This window comes from Zootoca vivipara, chromosome 2 (assembly GCF_963506605.1).
Source record: "Zootoca vivipara chromosome 2, rZooViv1.1, whole genome shotgun sequence".
Taxonomy (NCBI): Eukaryota; Metazoa; Chordata; class Lepidosauria; order Squamata; family Lacertidae; genus Zootoca; species Zootoca vivipara.
This window is the reverse complement of record NC_083277.1, coordinates 104,076,709-104,098,954: the sequence shown is the minus strand read 5'-3', so window position 1 is coordinate 104,098,954 and position 22,246 is coordinate 104,076,709. Positions and strand designations below refer to the sequence as shown.

The following is a 22,246-nucleotide window of genomic DNA, read 5'->3' as shown; positions in this document are numbered from 1 at the left end:
AGCCACGGGAGCTCACCCCGTTGCGGGGATTCATACCGCCGACCTTCTGATCGGCAAGCCCTAGGCCAGTGATGGTGAACCTGTGACACGCAGAGCCCTCACTGCTGGCACGTGACCCATCTGCCCCATCGGCCCATTCACACTGTTGTTGTTGGCCCCCCCTATTTGTTCTCCCACTCCTCCTCCGCTGTTAAAACCCGGTCCTTTTGTTGTTGTTGTTGCTGCTGGGAGCCAGAGATTGGTTTTTTAACCCTTTCTGTGCTGTTTTTTTCTGGCGCTTTAGCAGACTATGGGTGTAACAGCGTTCGTTTTTTTATCCCGTTCTGTGCTGGTTTTTTGGCGCTTTGGCAGACTATGTCGGTGCTGCGTGTTAGTTCCAGCAAAGGTATTATTCGTCATTTATTTCTGTTTTCTTTCCCCCAAAAAAAGTGCAGTAGCTTTGGGGCACCCCCCAAAAAAGCAAAGCAACTTCTGCACCTCCCCCCCAAAAATCTCCAAAACTTTGGTCAGCAGCTCCCAAAAAAACTCAACAACTCTGGGCACTTTATGATAAATAAGGGGTTTTTGGTTTGGTTTCATTAAATAATTAGTTTTTGGTTTATTAAATAGAGTTATATATTACAATTATACATTTTTGTTATTTAAACTATAAATATCGCAAAATTATGGGTTTATGCTCGGTTTTTTGGCGAATTTTGACACACCAAGTTCAAAAGGTTGCCCATCACTGCCCTAGGCTCAGTGGTTTAACCCACAGCATATAAATTGTGCCGTAAGTCTCACTATGTTCAGTGGGACTTATTTCATAGTAAAGGTATTTAGGATTGCAGCCTAAAACTGATATAAAATTTCATTCTTAATCAACAGATTATCTACCGGTAGTGGATGCACCAGGTCCACAAAATGATACATTTCCTCCCTGGGGTTGTGATCAGCCTGATAATAGCTTGCTTCCCTTATCTACCTACAAAATTAAGGCTCTGCCTCAGAGTCTTTTGTCTCAGAGCCTTCACACCCATGCACATGGCAAACACACCTTGCAAACTCACAGCACTGTATAATGGAAAGTGCTGCTGACTTTTGTGATGAATCCTTTTGTGAGAAGGGAAAGTTGTTCGTTTGCCTGAAACTAAAAACTCGTATTTATTTTTTAATTAAATTTATATGCCACCCTTCCTCCCAAAGGAGCCTGGCCTGTCATCGAACAAGAAGGGATAAAATAATTTTTAAAAGCTATTTAAAACACAAATAGGGTCTAGGAACAGTGAGGAAATATGGATAGGCTGAGGGCTTGGAAGCTAGGGAGGAAGTACTCCAGGAATGTAAGGAAGATTAGAAGTGGAGACAAAATGGATGAAGGAAGGCAGTGCTGGAGTAGGCAGTGCTGTAAGATGAAGGCACCTTAGGGAAGGCTAATTGCAAGGCAAAAGTCTGAGTAAAGCAAGAGCAGAGAAGATAAGTAGTTAAGTCAGTGATGTAGTTATTTGGGGGGGGTATCTGGGATTTTTGCCCCAGATGAAGCCTCCAGAAGGGTGTCATTGAGGCTCCCAGCTCCCCTCTTTCTGTGTGTGTACGCAAATGGGTGTAGGGGGTGCCAAACTGGGTCTTTGACCCGGGTGAAATAAAGCCTAGTTTTCCCCATAGTTGAGGAAAGGAAGACCTAGTGAAGAGGGTGGTTGAGAAATTTGCTACTACTCAGCAGAGATTGGGGGTGGTCATAGAATTGTAGAGTTGGAAGGGACCACAAGAGTCACCTTGTCCAACCCCCTGCAATGCAGGGATCTTTTTTGCCCAACATGGGGCTCGAAACCACAACCCTGAGATTAAGAATCTCATGCTCTACTGACTGAGCAATGCACAACTTTTGTAACGGTATAAATCGGGGGTGGGGGTGGGGGTATGTACATTTTAGAGCAAAAAGGGTAGGTAGGTGGGATGTGTGATAAAACTCTGGTTTACTTCCCCAAAGCGTTTCCCGATTGTCACATTTCCAACTAGACTCTCATCCAGGCAGTGAACCCAGCTGAGGGGGGAAAAAGTGTTTTGGTATGTGTGTGTAGGGGGAGGGGGTTGCAGTTCCATAAAAATCAGTAGTAGTCACAACGATGATTTAGCTCTTCTATAAAAAACCGAATCCTCCTTCTTTCCATGTCATTGAGCCTGGCCAAGTTTAAATGAACAGGTTGGCTGCTGTTACATGTCATTTCAGTCTTCATTTCAGGGGGCAAAAGCTATCAATGACTGCTGTCATTTATTTTGAATATCTAAACTGAAAAAAATTAGTAGAATTTGCCAAGTAGCAGCAAAATGCAAGGGGTTCCAGGAGCTCACCCATGGTTGTGTTTGCGTTGGGAAAATTGAGGCAAAGCAGATGTTAGCGTCTTTAAGAACTATGATTTATTCTACACATATTTACTCCTAAAGTCCTCATTGGAGGGAGTGCATAACATTATACATTTTAAAAAATCAAAACACCACAATAAAACCATAGAAATAGCAGCAGCAGCAGCAGCAGCAGCAGCAACAACAACAACAACAACAACAACAACAACAACTGATCTAAGCAGCTAAGGCTATATGGTACATTTTTAAAGCCTGGGCAAATAAAAGCATCTTAATCTGGTGCCAAAATAATGCAGTGTCAGTGTCCGTCTTACTCCCTTTGAAATACTGTATATTTATTGTCATTGTTAGCAGCCCAAACACTTACAAGGTTTAACTTCAACCTACTGTGATAAAATCAAAAGGGGACCCACTGAATTGATGGTAAACTGAATAGGCTAGGAGCTGCTTTTTATTGTGTATGCTCGTATTTTAATAACTAGCACAGTTCTTTGTTATTTTGTGTGTCATTGTGAGAACCTTTGGAACAAGACATAATGATGATGGTGCCATTGTAGGCAATGCCTTAAATCAGGCCCACATCCCATAGGCCCATGCTTCCTGACTTCCAGTGGCCTGCTGGTGGAATTCTAAATAACTTGTGATTCTTTTCACTTCCTTGCGGGTGACCATGGGTTTTAGCACCTGGCCAGCAAAATGAGCAGGCACACAGGTCACCTGGTCATAGTCTTCGCAACTATGGTGAGAAGTGCTGAAATCCTATTTAAATGTCTTAAATCTATTGCATTTATACGTATGATTCTATGCATATTTTATGTAAATCTGCATCCTCCTTTTGCCTCTTCTTTGGGTGACCTGTTTCCCCTTTTTATTGTAATGAGGTAAAAATGGCTACCCTGTAAAGGTAAAGGGACCCCTGACCATTAGGTCCAGTCGTGACCAACTCTGGGGTTGTGGCGCTCATCTCGTGTTATTGGCCAAGGGACCCGGCGTACAGCTTCCAGGTCATGTGGCCAGCATGACTAAGCCGCTTCTGGCGAACCAGAGCAGCACACGGAAACGCCGTTTACCGTCCCACTGTAGCGGTACCTATTTATCTACTTGCACATTTACGTGCTTTTGAACTGCTAGGTTGGGAGGAGCTGGGACCGAGCAACAAGAGCTCACCCCATCGCAGGGATTCGAACCGCTGACCTTCTGATCGGCAAGCCCTAGACTCTGTGGTTTAACCCACAGTGCCACCCATGTCCCCTTGTTATTGTGATGAGGTAAAAATGGCTACCCTGTAGGGCTCTCCAAAGCCAACCAAACATGGAGGAGGAAGGAAAGAATCGCTGTATTACATCATCTGTATTGCTCCCCTTCTCTTTGGATTTACGGTGAGACTGGCCACTGGTGGCATCATTTGCAACTTGCTGCAAACAGCCAACTGGCACCAGTATGTGAATTGCTGGGAGTATTTATGTTTTTGAGTTGCTCCTTCTGAAATTAGCAAGGAGTATTGGCGGGGTGGGGGGAGAGGACAAAAAATAAATAAAGGGAATCTGACACATGGCTCGGAAAGTCCTTCAGAAGGTGAAAAAAAGAGAAAAGGGGAGCAGCTGAAAGATGGGATGCGGACCTGTGGTGATGTGCACTGGACAAGATAATGAAAGATAGCATATGCACTGGGTAGAGAAGGATGGGGAGAGTTCAAAGAGAGGAAGTAACATACCGGTATAAGAGTATGATACAGCAGAGAGAGAGATGATTTATGGAGAACAGGTTAAAGAGAAAACACAGCATGGAGGTCTTTGAACTATAACAAAATGGTACCCTTATTTAGTTTGTGGTCGCAGGTTTGGAGAATGCTGCCACAGCACCAACACTGAAAGATTCAGCTTTTGCTACTAACAATTTCTATATGTGGGGTGGAGGGGCACATCATTTTGTCCTTAGGCTCAAGTAGGAACCTGTCTTGGGCCAGCCTTGGGTATACAGCTAAAGTTCCCCTTCAGTGAAGTGTTACGATTCAGGCCGATAATTACATCAACCATTTTGGGTTATCACATGTGACCTCAATCAGCAGATATCACATACCCATAAACTAGATAGAAAGAAAGAAGCATATATAATTCTATGCGTCCTGTCGGAAAATTCACAGAACTCATTTGAAAATCTACCGCAGGCATCCCCAAACTGCGGCCCTCCAGATGTTTTGGCCCACAACTCCCATGATCCCTAGCTAACAGGACCAGTCTGTCAGGGAAGATGGGAATTGTAGTCCAAAACATCTGGAGGGCTGAAGTTTGGGGATGCCTGGTCTACCGGAACAAAGTTCTTCTGTTTCATACATACAAAACTAAAGTAAGTAACCAATGTTACTTTACTTAACCTCAATAACCCCATAAGTCTCTAGACTGCAAAAACATACAATTTTTTTTAAAAATTGTAGACTTACCATTACTTTGAGCTTTCAGCGTGCAGCCTGGAAAAGCAAAAGGAACATTGTAAAAAAAAGTATAAAAGTGAGGGTTTGCGGTTGTTGTTTTTGTTTGTTTTTTGCTTTTTTAAAACAAAAAAATCAAGATGTTCAGCCCTTAACTTACAGTGCAAGAAGATTAGCAGCAAAACACAATACATCTCCTCATCGGAAAGCAGACATGAGACTCCAGAATGAAGAAGTTGTCATGAGTTCTGGTAGCTCCCTCCTTCAAGGACCTTCAGTTATGAAGAACTTTCAGTTTATTTTTCTGAAAGTAAAAGTCTGGCAGTGCAGCTTCAACCGTAGAAGTGAGCAGCTATGTTTTCCAGGACCCTAACACCAACTGGCTAGATATTGGTCAAGTAATCATTCCCATTACTGGAAACTGGAAGTGGCAAACAATGAGGATCTCTCTGCTGCAAACAGGCAGATTACTGCTCAGGAAATGACAGGCCTTTTCCTGAGGGAGTCAGTGAACACATTTGCTTTGTTCAGTTTCTTAAGGTATATCGAAAACAAGAAGTACCAGTGACATTTTTCCGGTGACTCTGTTCATTAGTTTACAATCACTCTTCAACTGTTTAAAGTTAGCAATGTTCTTTTTATTTAATTTCATTTCCCAAGGAATAATACACTGGGTGCATTTTAACTCATGTTATATATACAGTATTGCATAAAATTTTCATAGATGTTACATATAGCTCAGCCAAATATGCTGTTTTTGAGGCCAGTTGTTACATGAAACAGGGTGGAACTTTATGGGGAGCAATAACCAAGGGTGCTTTCAACAGTGATGCTAAGGACACACTGCTCTAACTTTTAGAAATTATGAAGATGTGCAATGTGTTGTTGCTTTTTAGTGTGAATTCATACAAATTGAAAGGAACACCAGCAATTTGCTATGTCCTAGACTAAAAGAAGAGTGCATGGGTTTCAAAAATGTTAAGCTTAGCAACTGGAAACCTCAGTATCTTTTGTTTCCCTCCACACTCTCTCCCACACCCAGCATATGGCCTGGATCAAGACATGTTTGTTTTAGCTGAAGTCAATTTTTCCACAGGCTCTGTTAATCGGAGTTTGTGTACTATCGCTCCCCAGTTACCTCACAACCATTTGCAACGCCTGCGTGCAAAGTTTATACTCAGCCTCTTCAAATTCATGACATGTCTCCAAAATCTACCCGATTTGAATGAAACTAAGACACACAAAAAGACAGAAGGGGAAGAGGAGATAAAAATAAGAGATCATACTGAAATAAGCAAAAATCTGCCCTTATGGGGTTCTCCATCGGTCGGAGAATATAACAGAGGCCAACCAGAGAATTTTGAGAAGCAAAGCCTTTTATTTTTGCTGTTGCAACAGGGTCCTTCCCCTCACGCAGGAGAACAAGAAAGGAACCCAGAACAAAAGAGAACCTCCACTTTTATCAGTTTTCCCACCACCAAGAAACACCCCCAAAATACATCATTCCTACATCACAGCTACATAATCAATACCTCACAAAAAGGGAGGGTTCAAGGTAGAAATCTGAGCACCTTTGACACCTTTCCTAGTCCTCCTCTTACCCCTCCCAGGTGTGAATTCCTAAACAGAAAGAGAAATTAACAGTTTCCTAAAAGTTGATCACTATCTTTTGTTTGGAGGAGTCTTCCATTGTGAATGAAATGGCTAGTAGTCTGGCACCATTTATGGGGAAATGTTCAGTTGGCAGAGTCTCCGGCTTACAGGATTATGGCTCCCAAGTTGACAGCCATGTGGAAATGTGTGTGTGATTCTGGTCAGAGAGAGTCAAAATGGTGTCAGTCAGGCCTGTCTTCCTGTGCTGCTTCAGACATGTGTCTGTACATTCATGTACATGTTTATGAACAATTATTATATAACCTTAAAATTTACAACAATACATAAGTGATATGTGTTCTATTTTATGGGTTAGTGGGATAAATCCTTAAAACTACAGAATGGGTGGGATGGGAAAGAAATCAATATTTTTAAAAGCAACATTGGTCCCCTGTGCTCTCAAAAGCAAAGCAAACCAAGAAAGTGCTACCCTGGAACATCTTACCACTTGGGGAAGTGCAAAACAGTATTTGAGCCTAGTTTGCACCCAACTTTAAACACATGTAAGGGTATGGTTCCTCTCTCCTCCTGATTGTGCTGGGTCAGGGAAAAACCACGCCTGACTCTAACTTGTCTTATGACAAGTGAACTCAGGCTCGTACTTCATTTCTCTCCAAACAAACCACAAGTGGAAGCCTAGCTACATTCTTGACTTACCGGTCATGGTTCACTAGGAGGAAAGTAACCAAGAATTCGGGCTTCCATGTCACAGCAAGCCAGAATTATAGACATAGAATTATAGAATTGCTTTTGCAGAAGAACCTGGTGGTGGCATGTGTGTTTATATATATATATATATATATATATATATATATATATATATATATATTCACAGTAGTTAGGTTAGGATAAAAATACAGATGCCTAAATGCATACAACTCACTAAATCCAGAAGGCCTCAATATACCCTTTCGACCCACCCTACAAAAATACTCCTGAGTCCTGCCTCTTGGTTCAAGAGGAGGTGGTTAATAGGAAAACTTTGGAGAAAGAGAAAAGAATGGGCTACAAACTCAAAAGGCACCTCATTAAGAGTTGAAAAATCAATATAGTTCTAAGCTGCAATGTACATTAGCCCTTGGCAGTATAAATCAAGGAAGTCTCACAAAGCATGGCCTTTGTTCTCATAGCCTTCCGTGTTTACATAAAGCGTCCTTTGTTTCTCTTGTGTTCAGTGGGAAGTGTTCTTCCCAAATCCATAAGTTCAGGTGTAATCTGTGCTAGAGTCTTTCTGTTGCACATATTTCTGTGGCATTTTGCAACAGGAAGCAGGAAGGAAATATTATGGGTAACAAGGTCTAGGAAAGTACCCTAGTCACAATTTTACAATAAAAAAATAACACAGTAGCCATAGCAATAAACGACCAGGAAGCAACTTTTGGAGGCTTGTTAGCATGATGTTTGTTCCTTATCCTGATTCTCTTTAAATATACTTATCACACAGCTTTGAAACACTGGCCACATGCCAATCTACCGCTACACATTGAGGCAGAAGTAAAGGAGCAGACACAGACCACCCCCACTCGGGGACAGAGGGAGAGAGCGCCACACAGTGGTTAGAGCAGGGGTAGCCAACATGGTGCTTTCCAGAGGCTGCTGGACTCCAAATCCCATTGTCCACAACTGGCATAGGGCTTATGCACACTTACGTTTCCCTCCACACTTTCCAAGCATGGTTTACACTTTAAAGCTCTGTATCTGAACACCCTTCCCCCACCCCACCCACCCCTGGAGCTTTCCCCATGAAAATCTCCTCTTTAAAGCTCATTCAGAGCAAATGGCAATCCACTCAAGAGCAAAACAAAAGCTAAAATAGCTCAACAACATATGGAGGGCACCACATTGGCTTTCCCTGGCTTAGAGTGTTTAACTAGTGTTCATCCAAATTTCCACTTAGCTATATATCTCACTGAGTGATCTGGGGCCAGTCACTATTTCTCAGCTTAGTCTACTTCACAGGGTTGTTGTGACAATAAAATGGGGAAATACCGGTAGTATGTTGTTGTTGTTGTTGTTGTTATACTTATTGAATTTATATATAATTTACTATACATAATTTACTATATTATATATTAATTTGCTTTATATATAAAGTACTTTTGATACTATTTTGAGTTCTTTGGAGGTGGGGAATAAATGTAGTAAATGTAATGTCAATTCTGTATGTAGTTCTGAACTATTTTAAAATTGCTCAAATAAGAAAACTAAACCAATCCTTCTATATAACAAGCATTGAATAACACACAATAGATGTAGATTTTAATCTGTAGAAGTTCCAGGTTTTTTTAATTCAGGCAAAAAAGAGTGGGAAAATCTGGAACTGATCTTAATGTCGCAGACACCAGAAAGAAAGGGAAATACATACAGGGAGCGCACAATTACCTCTTGCAATGACACGTCACTTCAAGCATGAAGAACAAAAATCAGTAACTTTCCCCCACTGGTAACAAGCACAAGAATGAAAAGTATTTAAAAACAATACAGATTGAGGAATGCCAGTTTCCCCAAAGCCTGCTTTCACCTGCTGCGTGAAAACAATCGAGTACATATCATCAGCTGGAAGCCTGAATGAGATCCAGCAGGGAGAGTTGTGCTGTTAACAAGGATTCCTGATCTGTCACCCTTAACATGTCTGCTCCAGACCATGGCTTGAGATCATGGTCACTTCCACCTGACATTGTCCTCACAACACTGAAATGGTAAATATTGGATCAAAAGGGTGGGAGGGAGATCGGATGGTGTTTTTGATAAGGATGACATTTTGTAGATCCTGTACAACTTCCACAAATGGAAATTCACAATTACCGTAGCTGCCTTTAGAGGCACCCCATGAAGAGTTGAGCGCCCAGAGTTCCAGCCAGGGAGGGAGGGAGAACGATGATGCTGTGGAACCAGCTGGAAGGATGTTGGCAGAGCTTGCTTCTTTTGACTTTGCCCTGCTCAGTAACCCCACTGCAATGCAAACCAGCTTCTGAGCCTCCTGTACAGGATCACTTGTCTCCAGAACCTGTTTCTAGGGGGCAGAGCTGTAAGAGACTAAAGGTGAAGAAGAGCAACAAAACATCAGCATTCTTTCTTTTTACCTTTGTTATCCCTGGGCTAGTAAAGTAACTGAGCTCAAGGCTTTTCTCTTTTGTAAACTGTTTTGTGCTTAAAATAAAGAACCACTACAGGTGGTTCATCACTAGGGATGTTAGAAAGTGGTTTCCATTCTTGCCTGTATCCACCTGTTCTTCTGCAGGTCAGTTTCTGCCAAATACTTTTGTCTCACTGTCCAATATTTTGCTTAACTTACATGAATTAGCCTAACTATTCCATGATCACGAATTCCCCTTTTAATCACGAGGAAGGCTCATGGCACATGCAATATCATAGCTAGAATGGTCCCATGCCTGAGGTGAACTAATGGGGCATGCATTACCCATATCCCTTGAAATAACTAAGGTCTCCCTTCTCTCTGATCCTCTGACTGTGGTTGAAGTTTCATTCTGTAAAGTAAGAGTCTCGAGTTTTACTCCTCTCGTGTCTACTTTCCCCATCTAAAATCATTTTAAGGACCACAATATGAGGCTCATCTAGTCCAGCATCCTGTTCTCCCTGTAGCCAACCAGATATCTATGGGAAGTCTGAAAGCAGAACATAAGTGCAACAGGACTCTCTGCACTCCTGATTTTGTATATCAACTAGTATTCAGAGGCACACTGCCTCTGACACTGGAGATAAAATATTGTCATCATGGCTAGCAGATAGAATCATAGAATCATAGAGTTGGAAGAGACCACAAGGGCCAGCCAGTCCAACCACCTGCCAAGCAGGAAACACCATCAAAGCATTCTTGACATATGCCTGCCAAGCCTCTGCTTAAAGACCTCCAAAGAAGGAGACTCCACCACACTCCTTGGCAGCAAATTCCACTGTTGAACAGCTCTTACTGTCAGGAAGTTCTTCCTAATGTTTAGGTGGAATCTTCTTTCTTGTAGTTTGAATCCATTGCTCCGTGTCCGCTTCTCTTGAGCAGAAGAAAACAACCTTTCACCCTCCTCTATATGACATCCTTTTATATATTTGAACATGGCTATCATACCACCCCTTAACCTTCTCTTCTCCAGGCTAAACATGCCCAGCTCCCTAAGCCATTCCTCATAAGACATCATTTCCAGGCCTTTGACCATTTGGTTGCCCTCCTCTGGACACGTTCCAGCTTGTCAGTATCCTTCTTGAACTGTGGTGTCCAGAACTGGACACAGTACTCCAGGTGAGGTCAGACCAGAGCAGAATACAGTGGTACTATTACTTCCCTTGATCTAGAATGCTATACTCCTATTGATACAGCCCAGAATTGCATTGGCTTTTTTAGCTGCTGCCTCACACTGTTGACTCATGTCAAGTTTGTGGCCTACCAAGACTCCTAGATCCTTTTCACATGTACATATTGTTATAAGAATTTTGAGGTCATATATATATATATAATAATTGTTCATAAAACATGTACATGAATGTACAGAAACATGTCTGAAGCAGCACAGGAAAACAGGCCTGACTGACACCATTTTGACTCTCTCTGACCAGGTGTTCCTCTGCAAGGAAGAAGGGGGGTGGGGGGAACCTTCTCATTGTCTCAGGAATTAAAGTGATAATCCCTGGCATCCTGATACCTGACTGCCAGACAAAAGGGTGTGATTAACTTGGCTGGGAAACAGGGAAATGTAAATATCTCTCAATTTTGTTGATTAGGTTTTAGGGGGCAGGGGGCAGGGTCCAGGATGCTCAGATTACTGCCACCAGACCTCCCCGTTCATGATGTGCCTATGATGAATCTAGGGAGGGGGGGTCTTGGGCTACACCCCTTCTGTGACATATGGATGATGCTTCTGGGGGGTGGGCTGAAACCAATTTCAAATCTCTTTTTAAGGACAAGACATCTTTGTTTGGGGTTCCTTCCTTGTTCTCCTGTGTGAGAGGAAGGACCCTGTTGCAACAGCAAAAATAAAAGTGCCTTGCTTCGCACGTCCTGGTTTGGTCTCTGTTATTTGGTGGGCAGGAGACGCTTAAACTTTGTCTGCTTGCCAGGATACCTGGACTCTTCCTGGGTCAAGGATCCACTTAATTCTAGGGCCGTGTAGCTCTGCAAAATTTTTACAACAGTTTGGCGACCACTTCGGGGACCCAGTTTTGCCTTGAGCTCCGGGTTCACTGAGGAAGGGGAGCCCAGCGCGCCCTTGCCTCTTTTGCAGGGGGGTAAACCAACCTCAGGACCCGAGGCACTTGGTAGTAATTGAGAGTCCAAGCGGGACCCCCAGGACGAAGCAACGTTTAAAGGGACAAGGCTGTTTTTTTTTTAGGAACCAGTTGGAAGCTGGAGACAACGGGATTCGACTGAAAGGATCGGTCGTGAGTATTAAAAGGGGACACCTTGGGTGAGCTAAGAACCACAGCAACTAAAAATCTATTTCTCCACTTGGACTATCCTTTTCTACTCTCCTCTTTGGACCTAAGTTGCAGCAAGGCTGCCAGGCACAGTTACAGAGTAGAACTGAGGTCCCGGGCAACAGTCTTTACGTTAAACGCAGAGCTTAGAAAGACTGTCCCAGCTCCCTTCTGCCAAACTGAGCAGAAGTCTGAGCAAACTGTCGCTTTTCTACCAATCTGGGAATCTGGCTATCCCAGCTCTGTTTCCTATTCCTCTGCTCTTAATCTTCGGGTGAAGACGCCCCCCTGCCACGGCGACCCTTGTTGGGTAGGACCCGTGACCAGGGAATGCAAGTGCGCCTGTTCCTTTCTACTCTGTATTCCTCAGTTCCGACCTGACATTGCGTAGGCAAGCGTTCAGTAGGACCTGAGTCTAGTGTGTAAGAGGCAGGGAAGTTGCTGTGGAACCCTCAGGCAATTGATGACCAGTGGGAGGGTTCCAATAGGGTTTTAGCTGCACCAGGCCGCCTAGTAGTTAGTGCACGCGAACGGCAGGCAGGAACACCACTAGGACGTGGGGGTGAGTCATAGACTCGGGAAGTTAAGAGTGTCCAGGAACAGGGTCGGGGACCCAGAACTGCAGTATAAAAAGACAGAAGTAAAATGGGTGCAACCCACTCTAAGGAATTCCTTTCCCAGACTCCCAACCGAGGCAAAGCACAACTGAGGCTTTGCTCCGGTAAGGACTTTGAGGATGAAAGTCCACTCCAATTCGTTCTCTTAAATTGGCATGAAATCCCCGGGGCGGACAAGCTTGAAGGGAACCAATTGCAAAAACTTTGTAAGAAAAAAACCTTGGGTCCGATTTACTATGGACCACCCAGATGAGGGGAAATGGCTACCAGGAGGTTCCTTTAACATACAGTGAATCTCCGCTTTAAAATTAACCCTGGTGAACTCTGAATGGGAAAAGTTTTGTGAGGAATCCTGCAAAGTATGTTATGGTATAAAATTATATATGTTTGCATGTTACATGTTGTCTGTGTTGTCTGTTACGTGTATGTGCGTCTGTTCCTTGTGTCTGCTATAGATAGTTGTTTCCTTTAAAGTAAATGAGAGATATAATCCAGGTTTAGGAAATTAGGGGTTTGTGTTTAAAATTTGGCCATGACACCCACAGACTGCCTTTTTTAAAGCATGCATAGTTTAAAATAATATAAAAATTAAGGCAAGCTTGCTTAAATAATCTTATGTAAGGGCTTGATCAACCCAAAAACATGGCAAATATTTAAAAGAGTGGAGGTAGTGTGTAAAGGTTTGTTTTAAAGAGGCTGTAGAAGGCCATTGTTTCCTCTCCAAAAGTAAAAAGAGGGGGCAGGATGAAGGAAAATAACGAGCTGTAAGTTTAAAAATGCTTGCTCAATGCTTTGAAAATATTTTAAACTTGAAAATGTTCATAAACTCCAGCTATAAGTGGATAAGAGATGTACTCAAGGTTTAGAATGTTATGGGGTGTGTTTAAATTGGCTACAACATCCATAGACTGCCTTCTTAAGTGTGCATAGTTAAAACTGCCAACTTGTTTAAATTTCTAGTATAGAAACAATGTTGAACCGATCAATCTTAAACATTATAAATATGAGAATGAGGTGTGCAAATGTTTGTTATTGAGAGAGGCTCCAAAGGGGAGTCTTTCTCCAAGTGACTAGATGAATATTGACTAAAGGAAAATTGAACAGCTATTCCAATAAAGGTGATTTGTTTGTCAAAAGTAGAGCTTCCATAGCCAGGAATTGTCTATCTGAGTCTAGTTTTAACTTCAATTGTGTTGGACAGAAGGGTTATTGTTGGGCTCCTAATATCAGTCTCTTAAGGAAAAAACTCATCTGCTAAAGGGTTCTGTATAAAGTTGGTATTTTCATTCAAATCTTGTGAATCCTGTATCTTAGAGGGTTAGACTAAATGACCTCAGGGTCCCTTCTAACTCCCATTTTAGAGCTATGTGAAAGGCAATGTGTCTGATGTGGTGATGGGTTGAAATTCAGCCCAGCTCTGCTTTCTGGCAAGGAAAGATTATTGGTTTTCAGAGTTGGAACAAGAGTGTAATTGTTGTTTTTATGGAGTGATTATATAAGTTTTTATCACTTTCTCTATTAAGGTTTAAAGTTTAAGCACATATGAAAGTATTGAACATTTCCCAATCTTTCTCTAGAGAGTGAAAGAGGGGTGTATGTGCATACCTACCCCTTTCACTACAGAAAGGGGGGAGCTGGAAGGGAAAAGGGAAATTGTAACCTTGAAAATGTTTGTTTGTGAACTCACAATATTTAAGGTCTGTGTCACAAGGGAGCCATGTGCTCTGTATGTAATGTTTCACCATGTGACTATGGAATATGGTGTTCCTTCTAGGGAAATGTTATTAAAAGTAGAGGCTCCATAGCCAGCAAATGTCTATCTGAGTCACTTTAACCTTGATTCAAACGGACAGAATGATTTTAGTAAGGAAGTAAATTCCCTCTTAAACTGTTTATCCAATCTTAAGGTTTGCTAAAGGCTTCTATATAACGTTGGTACTTTTAATCTTCCCCTTCCTTATTTTTCCCTTAGTACACACATGTGCTTCCGTGATAGGGCATAGCCTGTGTTTCCTTCCCAGTCAGGCGTCTGTACTCAAATGTATGTGTATCCTAAGGGCAGTGATAGTGTTGAGATCCCCATATTTCAGAAGGGGGGGACTAGATTACTCAAGATCCCTTCCAACCCTTTCCAAACTTAGAAAAAGGAGGGAGAGAAAATGTGTTTGTAAGCACTGAAAAGTGAGTTTAAACCCTGGTGGTATAGTGAAATGGCCTGAATTCAGTCAAGCATTACTCTTTGGTGGAGAAGGATGGAAAGATAGATTTTTAAAGTTTGGCATGAAGAGTTTGAGGTGCCATTCAGAAAGAGGTAGAGATGGTATATCATGCATTGAAAATGAATGTCTGGTGTTATTTTTTCCACCATATTGTCAGCTATTTTTTTTAACTGCAAAACTCCAGCCAACAGTTCAAGTAAATAAAGGGCCAGAAAATTTTGTCTGGAATTGGTAAGGCTGAAAATCAATGAGAATGCAAAGGATTTTATGAATTCTGGCTCTATGACCATATTACCCATAGATAAGGGGGCAGAGAATTTAGTCTGCCATGGCTGTAATAAATTAATTAAAAACAAACAAACAAACGAAAACATTTGCAATTACGAATTCACCCCGAACCCTGTAGATAAAGGGGGCAAATCAAGATTTATTTTGCCTGGGGTATGAGGTGTTTATTTGGTGACTTCATTAGGACTTTAATCTGACCCAACTTTTATTGCAGCTTCCAAGTTAGTTTAAGGTTTATAAGCCTGCTTCTTAAGCAGCAAGAAACAAGAAACAATGTATCAAATTGTATTAGGACTCCAAACAAGGAAAAAGAATTTAAACTGGCTCTGAAAAAAAAAACACTGCTATGTTTCTATCTTTTGTTTGAAATCTAACCCTACTTTAAAATCTACTCTTTCCCCTTCCCTTCCTTTATTCAGATGGTAATGTTGTCAAGAGGTACAGCACTTTAAAAAAAAAAAAAGGGGTATAATAGACTGCCGAATCATGAACTCTGTACATGCACAGAGGCTATGTCAGCTTGAAGAGGAAAATAGAGGAGAAAAAGGAGGTTTAAACTAAGGGGCGAAAAGGTTATAATCTGCTCATGAAATATTATTCAAATTTCTTAATGTAAAGCTTTGAACCACTGAGGGAAAACAACCTCATGTATGTTACTGGTCCATCAAAGTTAAATGGTTGCCAAGTTTCAAAATCTTAACATGCCAGATTCTTTCCACAGGTATAAATAGCAGAGTACTACTATAAGTCTGTCTCTTGAGTAGTTTATAAATTAATTAAGAGGTTCAAGGTTATGCTTTGCACATGAAACTTAAATTTAAATTTCTTTATGTAAAAATAAATAAATAGATAAAGAACCATTGAGAACCATCAACTGTTTAGAAGCTGCCAATTCCAGTTCAACATGCAAAACTCTGTACATTTTAGGAACATTTCCTGACTGATTTTCACATGAAATAATTTTCCCTTTCCAGCAGGATACTGAGATTCAGTGTGCAGAGAAATTCTTTCAGAACCTTAATGCAAAATTATCTCCCAATGGGGGGAGGGGGGACGCCACCTAAACAAGCCCCCTCCACACTTGGAAATTCATAGAAAATTGCTGTCTACCAGTTGACAGACTATGCAAACAAAAGGCTCCATCTCTTTCCTAGCAGGTACTCAGGATGGATACTTATCTCTCATTTGCATTTCACCCCGAAGCATTACCCTATGTTAATATAACCCTCCCTTTTCTAATGTAGCAATGATTGAGTGTTTTGCCAATTTTTTTCTTCCACAGCACAAAAAAAAAAAAGAAAGAAAGAAAAAGTGAGGAGTGAGGAGATACAAACAGTAATTTCATTTCTCTTTGGCGCTTCTCTTTAGCTTATAAATAATCTGCTTCCATTTATTAAATCAGTTTTTCCATTATGTCTATGAAATTATTCTAACAATAACCAGGTATTGTTTTGTGACTGTATTTTGTCAGGTAGTCTTGCCTGAGTATTTCTTATTATGATGAATTTCAAAGCTTTTTCCGTTATTTTACCATTTTTCCATCTTAATTGGATATTTCACCTTCAGATCTTTAAGGTTCCTCTCCAATTTATAATGTCTTTGTATTATTTAATGATAATTCTTTTTTTAAAAAAATCTGATATCTTTGTGTCAAGTCCAATTTCATTTGAAAAATTGTTGTGTGAGTGGTAATCTAAATTTTATTGTTTTATTTTTGTATCTTTTTTTTGGTATTTCTACTTTTTCTTTCTGTACATACAAATGTAGCATCTAACTCATTCTTTCCTGTAAATAATAATAATAATAATATTAATCCCTTTCAAACAAGATACGTGAACCTCAAAGAGAATTCAGAACCACATAAGGAAAATGTTAATAACTTATCGATTGTGTCCTAATTAACAAAATTTTTGTCCTTTGTTTCCTCCACAGCCAAACTAGGTGAAGTAAATTAAACTGACTGAGCAGACAATAACAGCAGTAATTAAATATGAATGATAATAATAATATTTAGATGAATAAAATGCTTAACTATGATCTTATATTCTTTGCAGCTTCCCAAGAAGAAATTTCTAGAATATTCTCCCCTTTCTTGACTTTATCATTATTATACTATTTATTATTATTATTTTTTAACTAATTATATCTTCAGACCCCAACCCCCTGCAGGCCTATTTTCAAAAGGATGTTTTACAGGAAACCAAATTGACATTTTATCTCTTTGATCACAACCTAAGAAGGAGGACCTAGAAAGCTATAACGTTTCAGCAAGGTTTAGAAGTGCTGGCATAGAAGTACTGTTAACTTCCTCCCAGTGACTCGAAGGCAGACAAGAAAACCCCCTTGTTGGAGATACATGCAAAAGCAGCAAGAATTATCTCAAGTTCACCTGATTGCCTCAAGATATACAAGTGGCGTATAATTAATAATTTGAAGGTTTTGTGCATTATGTGTTATATAGGAACACTGAAATGTGTCAAATGACTTTGGGACAAAGGGGGAAAGTGAATTGCAAGGATATTCTCTCTCCTTGACCTCAAGACTCTGTGCCCTAGGATTTAAAAGCAGCCGGAATTGTCTCAAGATCATGATGGCCTCAAGACATACAACTGATATATGATTATGTTTTATGTTGTGTGATATTCGACAGAAACATTGAACTATGTCTGACAGTATGTTATTTCCACAAGGAGGGGGGGTGAACCAATTTTGTGTTTAATTGTTTTTTAATGTTTAATGTATAGTGTCCCAATGTTTTTTTTGTATTATTGCCATGCATTGTATGCCTTTTAAAGGATCAGGATATTGCATAGTCCAGTATTTAGATTAGATCAACTTATGACCATGTTTTCTTGTCCCACCTGGCACTCTGCAGTGTGCCAACCTTCTCTACACATTTTTTAAAATTGTTTTTACTCATTTTACCAAGAATAAGCCCCAAGATCCATGAAACACCAGATAAATGAAGGTATTTATGTCTTGATTTAACAGGAATGATCCCTTTTAGAGTTAAATTTGACTAATTTGGACATGTTTTATGGGGCTGTATAAATTCTAATTGGGTCAGTTCTAATTGGGCAAGTGTATCCAAGGTGCAAGTAGCTTTCTTCCTTTAAGAGCAACTGGGCAACTCCCTACAGTGCAAGGCCAGAGCCTATAATAAAGGCCCATAGGAAGCCCAAGGCAAAGGCATCTCTCTCATGACATGTCCAAACCTGTGGCAGCTATGGGGGGTGCCAGGCGACATGGTCAATATGAAAGCCCTAAGGGGATTCACCAGGGATTGTTGCTGTTGTGCCACGATGGAGGTGTGCAACCAGAGGAGAGCTAGCTTTTGACACCTGAAGAACACACAAAAGGGTAAACAAACAAACTGCACTTTCCAGTCAATATTGGTGGACCATCCTGTTAAATGAAATACGTAGACCATTTTTGAGAAATGCTTCTCCCAAAGTACTAAAACAACACATCTGGTTATTCTTTTGTGGGGCAACAATTTTTAAGAAAAATTATAGCCCCAAATGGGGGATATTGTTATAAGAATTTTGAGGTCATATATATATATATAATAATTGTTCATAAAACATGTACATGAATGTACAGAAACATGTCTGAAGCAGCACAGGAAAACAGGCCTGACTGACACCATTTTGACTCTCTCTGACCAGGTGTTCCTCTGCAAGGAAGAAGGGGGGTGGGGGGAACCTTCTCATTGTCTCAGGAATTAAAGTGATAATCCCTGGCATCCTGATACCTGACTGCCAGACAAAAGGGTGTGATTAACTTGGCTGGGAAACAGGGAAATGTAAATATCTCTCAATTTTGTTGATTAGGTTTTAGGGGGCAGGGGGCAGGGTCCAGGATGCTCAGATTACTGCCACCAGACCTCCCCGTTCATGATGTGCCTATGATGAATCTAGGGAGGGGGGGTCTTGGGCTACACCCCTTCTGTGACATATGGATGATGCTTCTGGGGGGTGGGCTGAAACCAATTTCAAATCTCTTTTTAAGGACAAGACATCTTTGTTTGGGGTTCCTTCCTTGTTCTCCTGTGTGAGAGGAAGGACCCTGTTGCAACAGCAAAAATAAAAGTGCCTTGCTTCGCACGTCCTGGTTTGGTCTCTGTTATTTGGTGGGCAGGAGACGCTTAAACTTTGTCTGCTTGCCAGGATACCTGGACTCTTCCTGGGTCAAGGATCCACTTAATTCTAGGGCCGTGTAGCTCTGCAAAATTTTTACAACATGCTCTCAAGACAGGTGTCACCCATCCTGTATTTGTGTCTTTCATATATATTTTTTTTTGCCCAAGTGTAGTACTTTACATTTCTCCCTGTTAAAATTCATCTTGTTTGCTTTGGCCCAGTTCTCTAATCTGTTAAGGTCATTTTGAAGTGTGATCCTGTCCTCTGAGGTATTAGCCACCCCTCCCAATTTGGTGTCATCTGCAAACTTGACCAGGATGCCCTCAAGCCCATCATCCAAGTCGTGTATAAAGATGTTGAATAAGACTGGGCTCAAGACAGAACCCTGTGGCACCCCACTAGTTACTTCTCTCCAGGATGAAGAGATACTGATAGCCTTCTTCTTCATTATCAGCAACATACATTCAGTCTTCCAGAGGACATACTTGGATCTTCCAAAGTATGAGAGTTAAGTCAATAGCTCCTGTTTCCCACTGGGCCAAGTCACAGTGCTTATCTCCTGTGAACTTGCTTTAGCAGTGTCCGTTCTTCTTCCTTATCTACTTGGCTGCCTTCCAGCATGTTAATTCCTCTCACTAACTCCTGACCCGGTGCAAATATGCTGCGTTCAAACTGCCCGGTGTTCTCTGGGTGTGGAAAACCTGGTGCCACAGCAGGAGTTTAATCTTTCTCTTTGGAAGCCTGCGTCATACGAATTCTGTATGCAGCCCGTCTACCAACCACGGGGTCATTGTTAGTTGGATGTTGTGACTGGAACAGCAGTGGGGACTTCATTGGTCAGCAACGTTGTCATTTAGATCAGTCTGTGTGACTCTGATGCAGTCAAAAGATGTGATGCAACACTTTTAAGTCCAGTTTCACCTAGAATGTTTCAAGCATGTCTTTATCAACATGTTTTAAATCATTGATATTTGAAAATGCTTGTTTTGGCTGGATCGTGCTTGGGGGTTCTCTACTGCTACTGAAGGCACAGTGGTCACAGAGGCACTCGAGTGCCTTCCACCAGCTGAGGCTGGTAGCCCAGCTATGCTCTTATTTAGACAGGAATAACCTGGCTCCAGGAATCTAAGCTCTAGTAACCTCTAGACTTGATTACTGCAATGTGCTATGTGTGGGGCTGCCTCTGAAGATGACTCAGAAACTGCAGCTCATACAGAATGTGGAAGCCAGACTGCTAAGCAAAGTGGTTTGATACAGTTCTGACACAGTTGTACTAGCTACCTATACATTTCTGCATTCAATTGAAAGCACTGATTTTAACCTACAAAATATTACCTGGCTCAGGACTCCACAATCCAATGGAATGCCTCACCCGATAAGCCTCTTCCAAGTTGAGGGAGGGGGAAGGCTTTTCTGACCCTTTGGACCCCATGGGAAACCTGCTGTACCTGGAACTGGGGGTGCAGAGTGCAGCTGAATGGGACATAAATGTGGGCAGCCTGAGGAAGTACCATCCACCTTGGTTCTGTCCATAAAAAGCAAGTCAAGAATGAGAGACTAGGGTGATGTCCATTATTTCCAGGAACTCTTTTCGTTGTGTGACTTATGGGTGAGCTGAAAGTTTGTTTGTCCCTAATGTGTGTACAGTCATACCTTGGTTCTCGAATGCAATCCAATCCAGAGGCCGGAGAAGCATTTGTGAGAGATGCGTAAACTGCGATTCCTGCATTGTAGGGGCTGGACTAGATGACTCCTGGGGTCCCTTCCAGCTCTACAATTCTGTGGTGCTATGTTTTGGGAACCTTGCTGAATTATGTCAAACTGGGGACCTCCCCCCCGGTTCCCTCCTGGGGGCTACGGCTTTGGTGCTTACGATCTGGGACACCCAAACAGTGAGAAGGTGGGTGAAGAAAGTGGATAGAGGAAAGCTTTTCTCTCTAGAAGCACAGAATTGGAAGGGACCCCGAGAGTCATCTAGTCTAGTCCCCTGCAATTGCAGGAACCTCCGCTAAAGCACCCAGGACAGGTGATCATCTCCCATAACACTAGAACTCATGGACATGCAATTGAAGCTGAACACTGGGAAATTCAGGACAGATAAAGAAAATCCTTCTTCACGCAGTGCAGAGTTAAACTGTGGAACTCCCTGCCCCAGGAGACAGGGATGGCCAATAACTTGGATGGCTTTAAAAGAGTAATGGAGGGGGAGAGGGCTCTGTTCTGCCTCTACAGTTGGAGACAGCAAGGTTTCCGAATGCCACTTGCTGGAAACCGCAGGAGGGGAGAGCTGCTCTTGCACTCGGATCCTGCATGATGGTTTCCCTTTGAGGCAACTGGCTGGCCACTGTGAGAACAGGAGGCTGGGCCAGGTGGGCCACGGCCTTGATGTTCTGGCAAAAAGTTGCAACGTCACAGTTGATTGGCTTCGTCTCAAGAACCTGGAAGTTTGACTCAGCTCTTCGTGGAAGGGATCTGAGTCGCTGAGAGGAGCAAGTTGGTTTCTTATCAACAGAGATGCAGTTGAGCCCATCGCAGGAAACCAGTCAGAGGCATGGTATGAAAGCCTCTAATCACGCCCTGGACTCTCAAACTGCGTTCTCGTTTAAAGATGGTTTTGCTCACACGCATCCATTTCTGTTATCTTTCTATGCGAATCATGCAACTGTTTTGGCTAATTGCTTCCCTGAATTGACAGGGATGTTGTTGGGGAGGAACGAAGGGCTGCTGCTGGCTCTGGATTCATCTACAGGATTTTTTTTGGGGGGAATAAAGCACTAGAAAGTGGGGACCAGTGTATTTATCACCTACCCCAAATAACAGTACATGTTTTACGTAGCTGTGTGTTTTTGTAATGTTTTGTTTAAGTTGCCAGTTGTCGCTTCAGTTTTCTGTACACCACTTAGAGATATTTTAAAATATATTAAGAGGTATAGAATAATCAATCAATCAATCAATCAATTACAGGCCCTTCTCCAGATGCCCCCTCTGAGAGTGGTTTGGAGGGTGGCAGCAATGAAGAGGACCTTTTCAGTTTTGACCTTCACCACTCCAGCTCTGCAGCATGGAATGCTCTCCCCAGTGAAGCCTGACTGCTGCCAACATTAACATCCTTTCAGTGATAGGTTCGGA

The 22,246-nt window shown here is 41.8% G+C and overlaps 1 protein-coding gene across 7 annotated transcripts in view; it reads right to left on the bottom strand.

The window, feature by feature from the left end:
• PECAM1 (platelet and endothelial cell adhesion molecule 1) overlaps positions 1 to 5,250 on the bottom strand; it is a 38,877-nt gene extending 33,627 nt beyond the window's left edge. For 4 of the 7 annotated variants that reach the window (XR_009557216.1, XM_035103970.2, XM_035103972.2 and 1 more), the window contains exons 1-2: positions 4,932 to 5,249; positions 4,784 to 4,810 (exon numbers count right to left, since the gene is read on the bottom strand). Coding sequence is in view for 6 of the 7 variants with exons in the window: in XM_035103970.2 (XP_034959861.2) it covers positions 4,784 to 4,810; positions 4,932 to 4,965 (61 nt within the window). In the remaining variant the exon portion in view is untranslated. Of the gene's footprint in view, positions 1 to 4,783; positions 4,811 to 4,931 lie in introns of all 7 variants that reach the window. The other 3 variants (XM_035103968.2, XM_035103971.2, XM_035103973.2) reach the window with 1 other exon arrangement.
• Between the last annotated feature and the right edge of the window lie 16,996 nt (positions 5,251 to 22,246).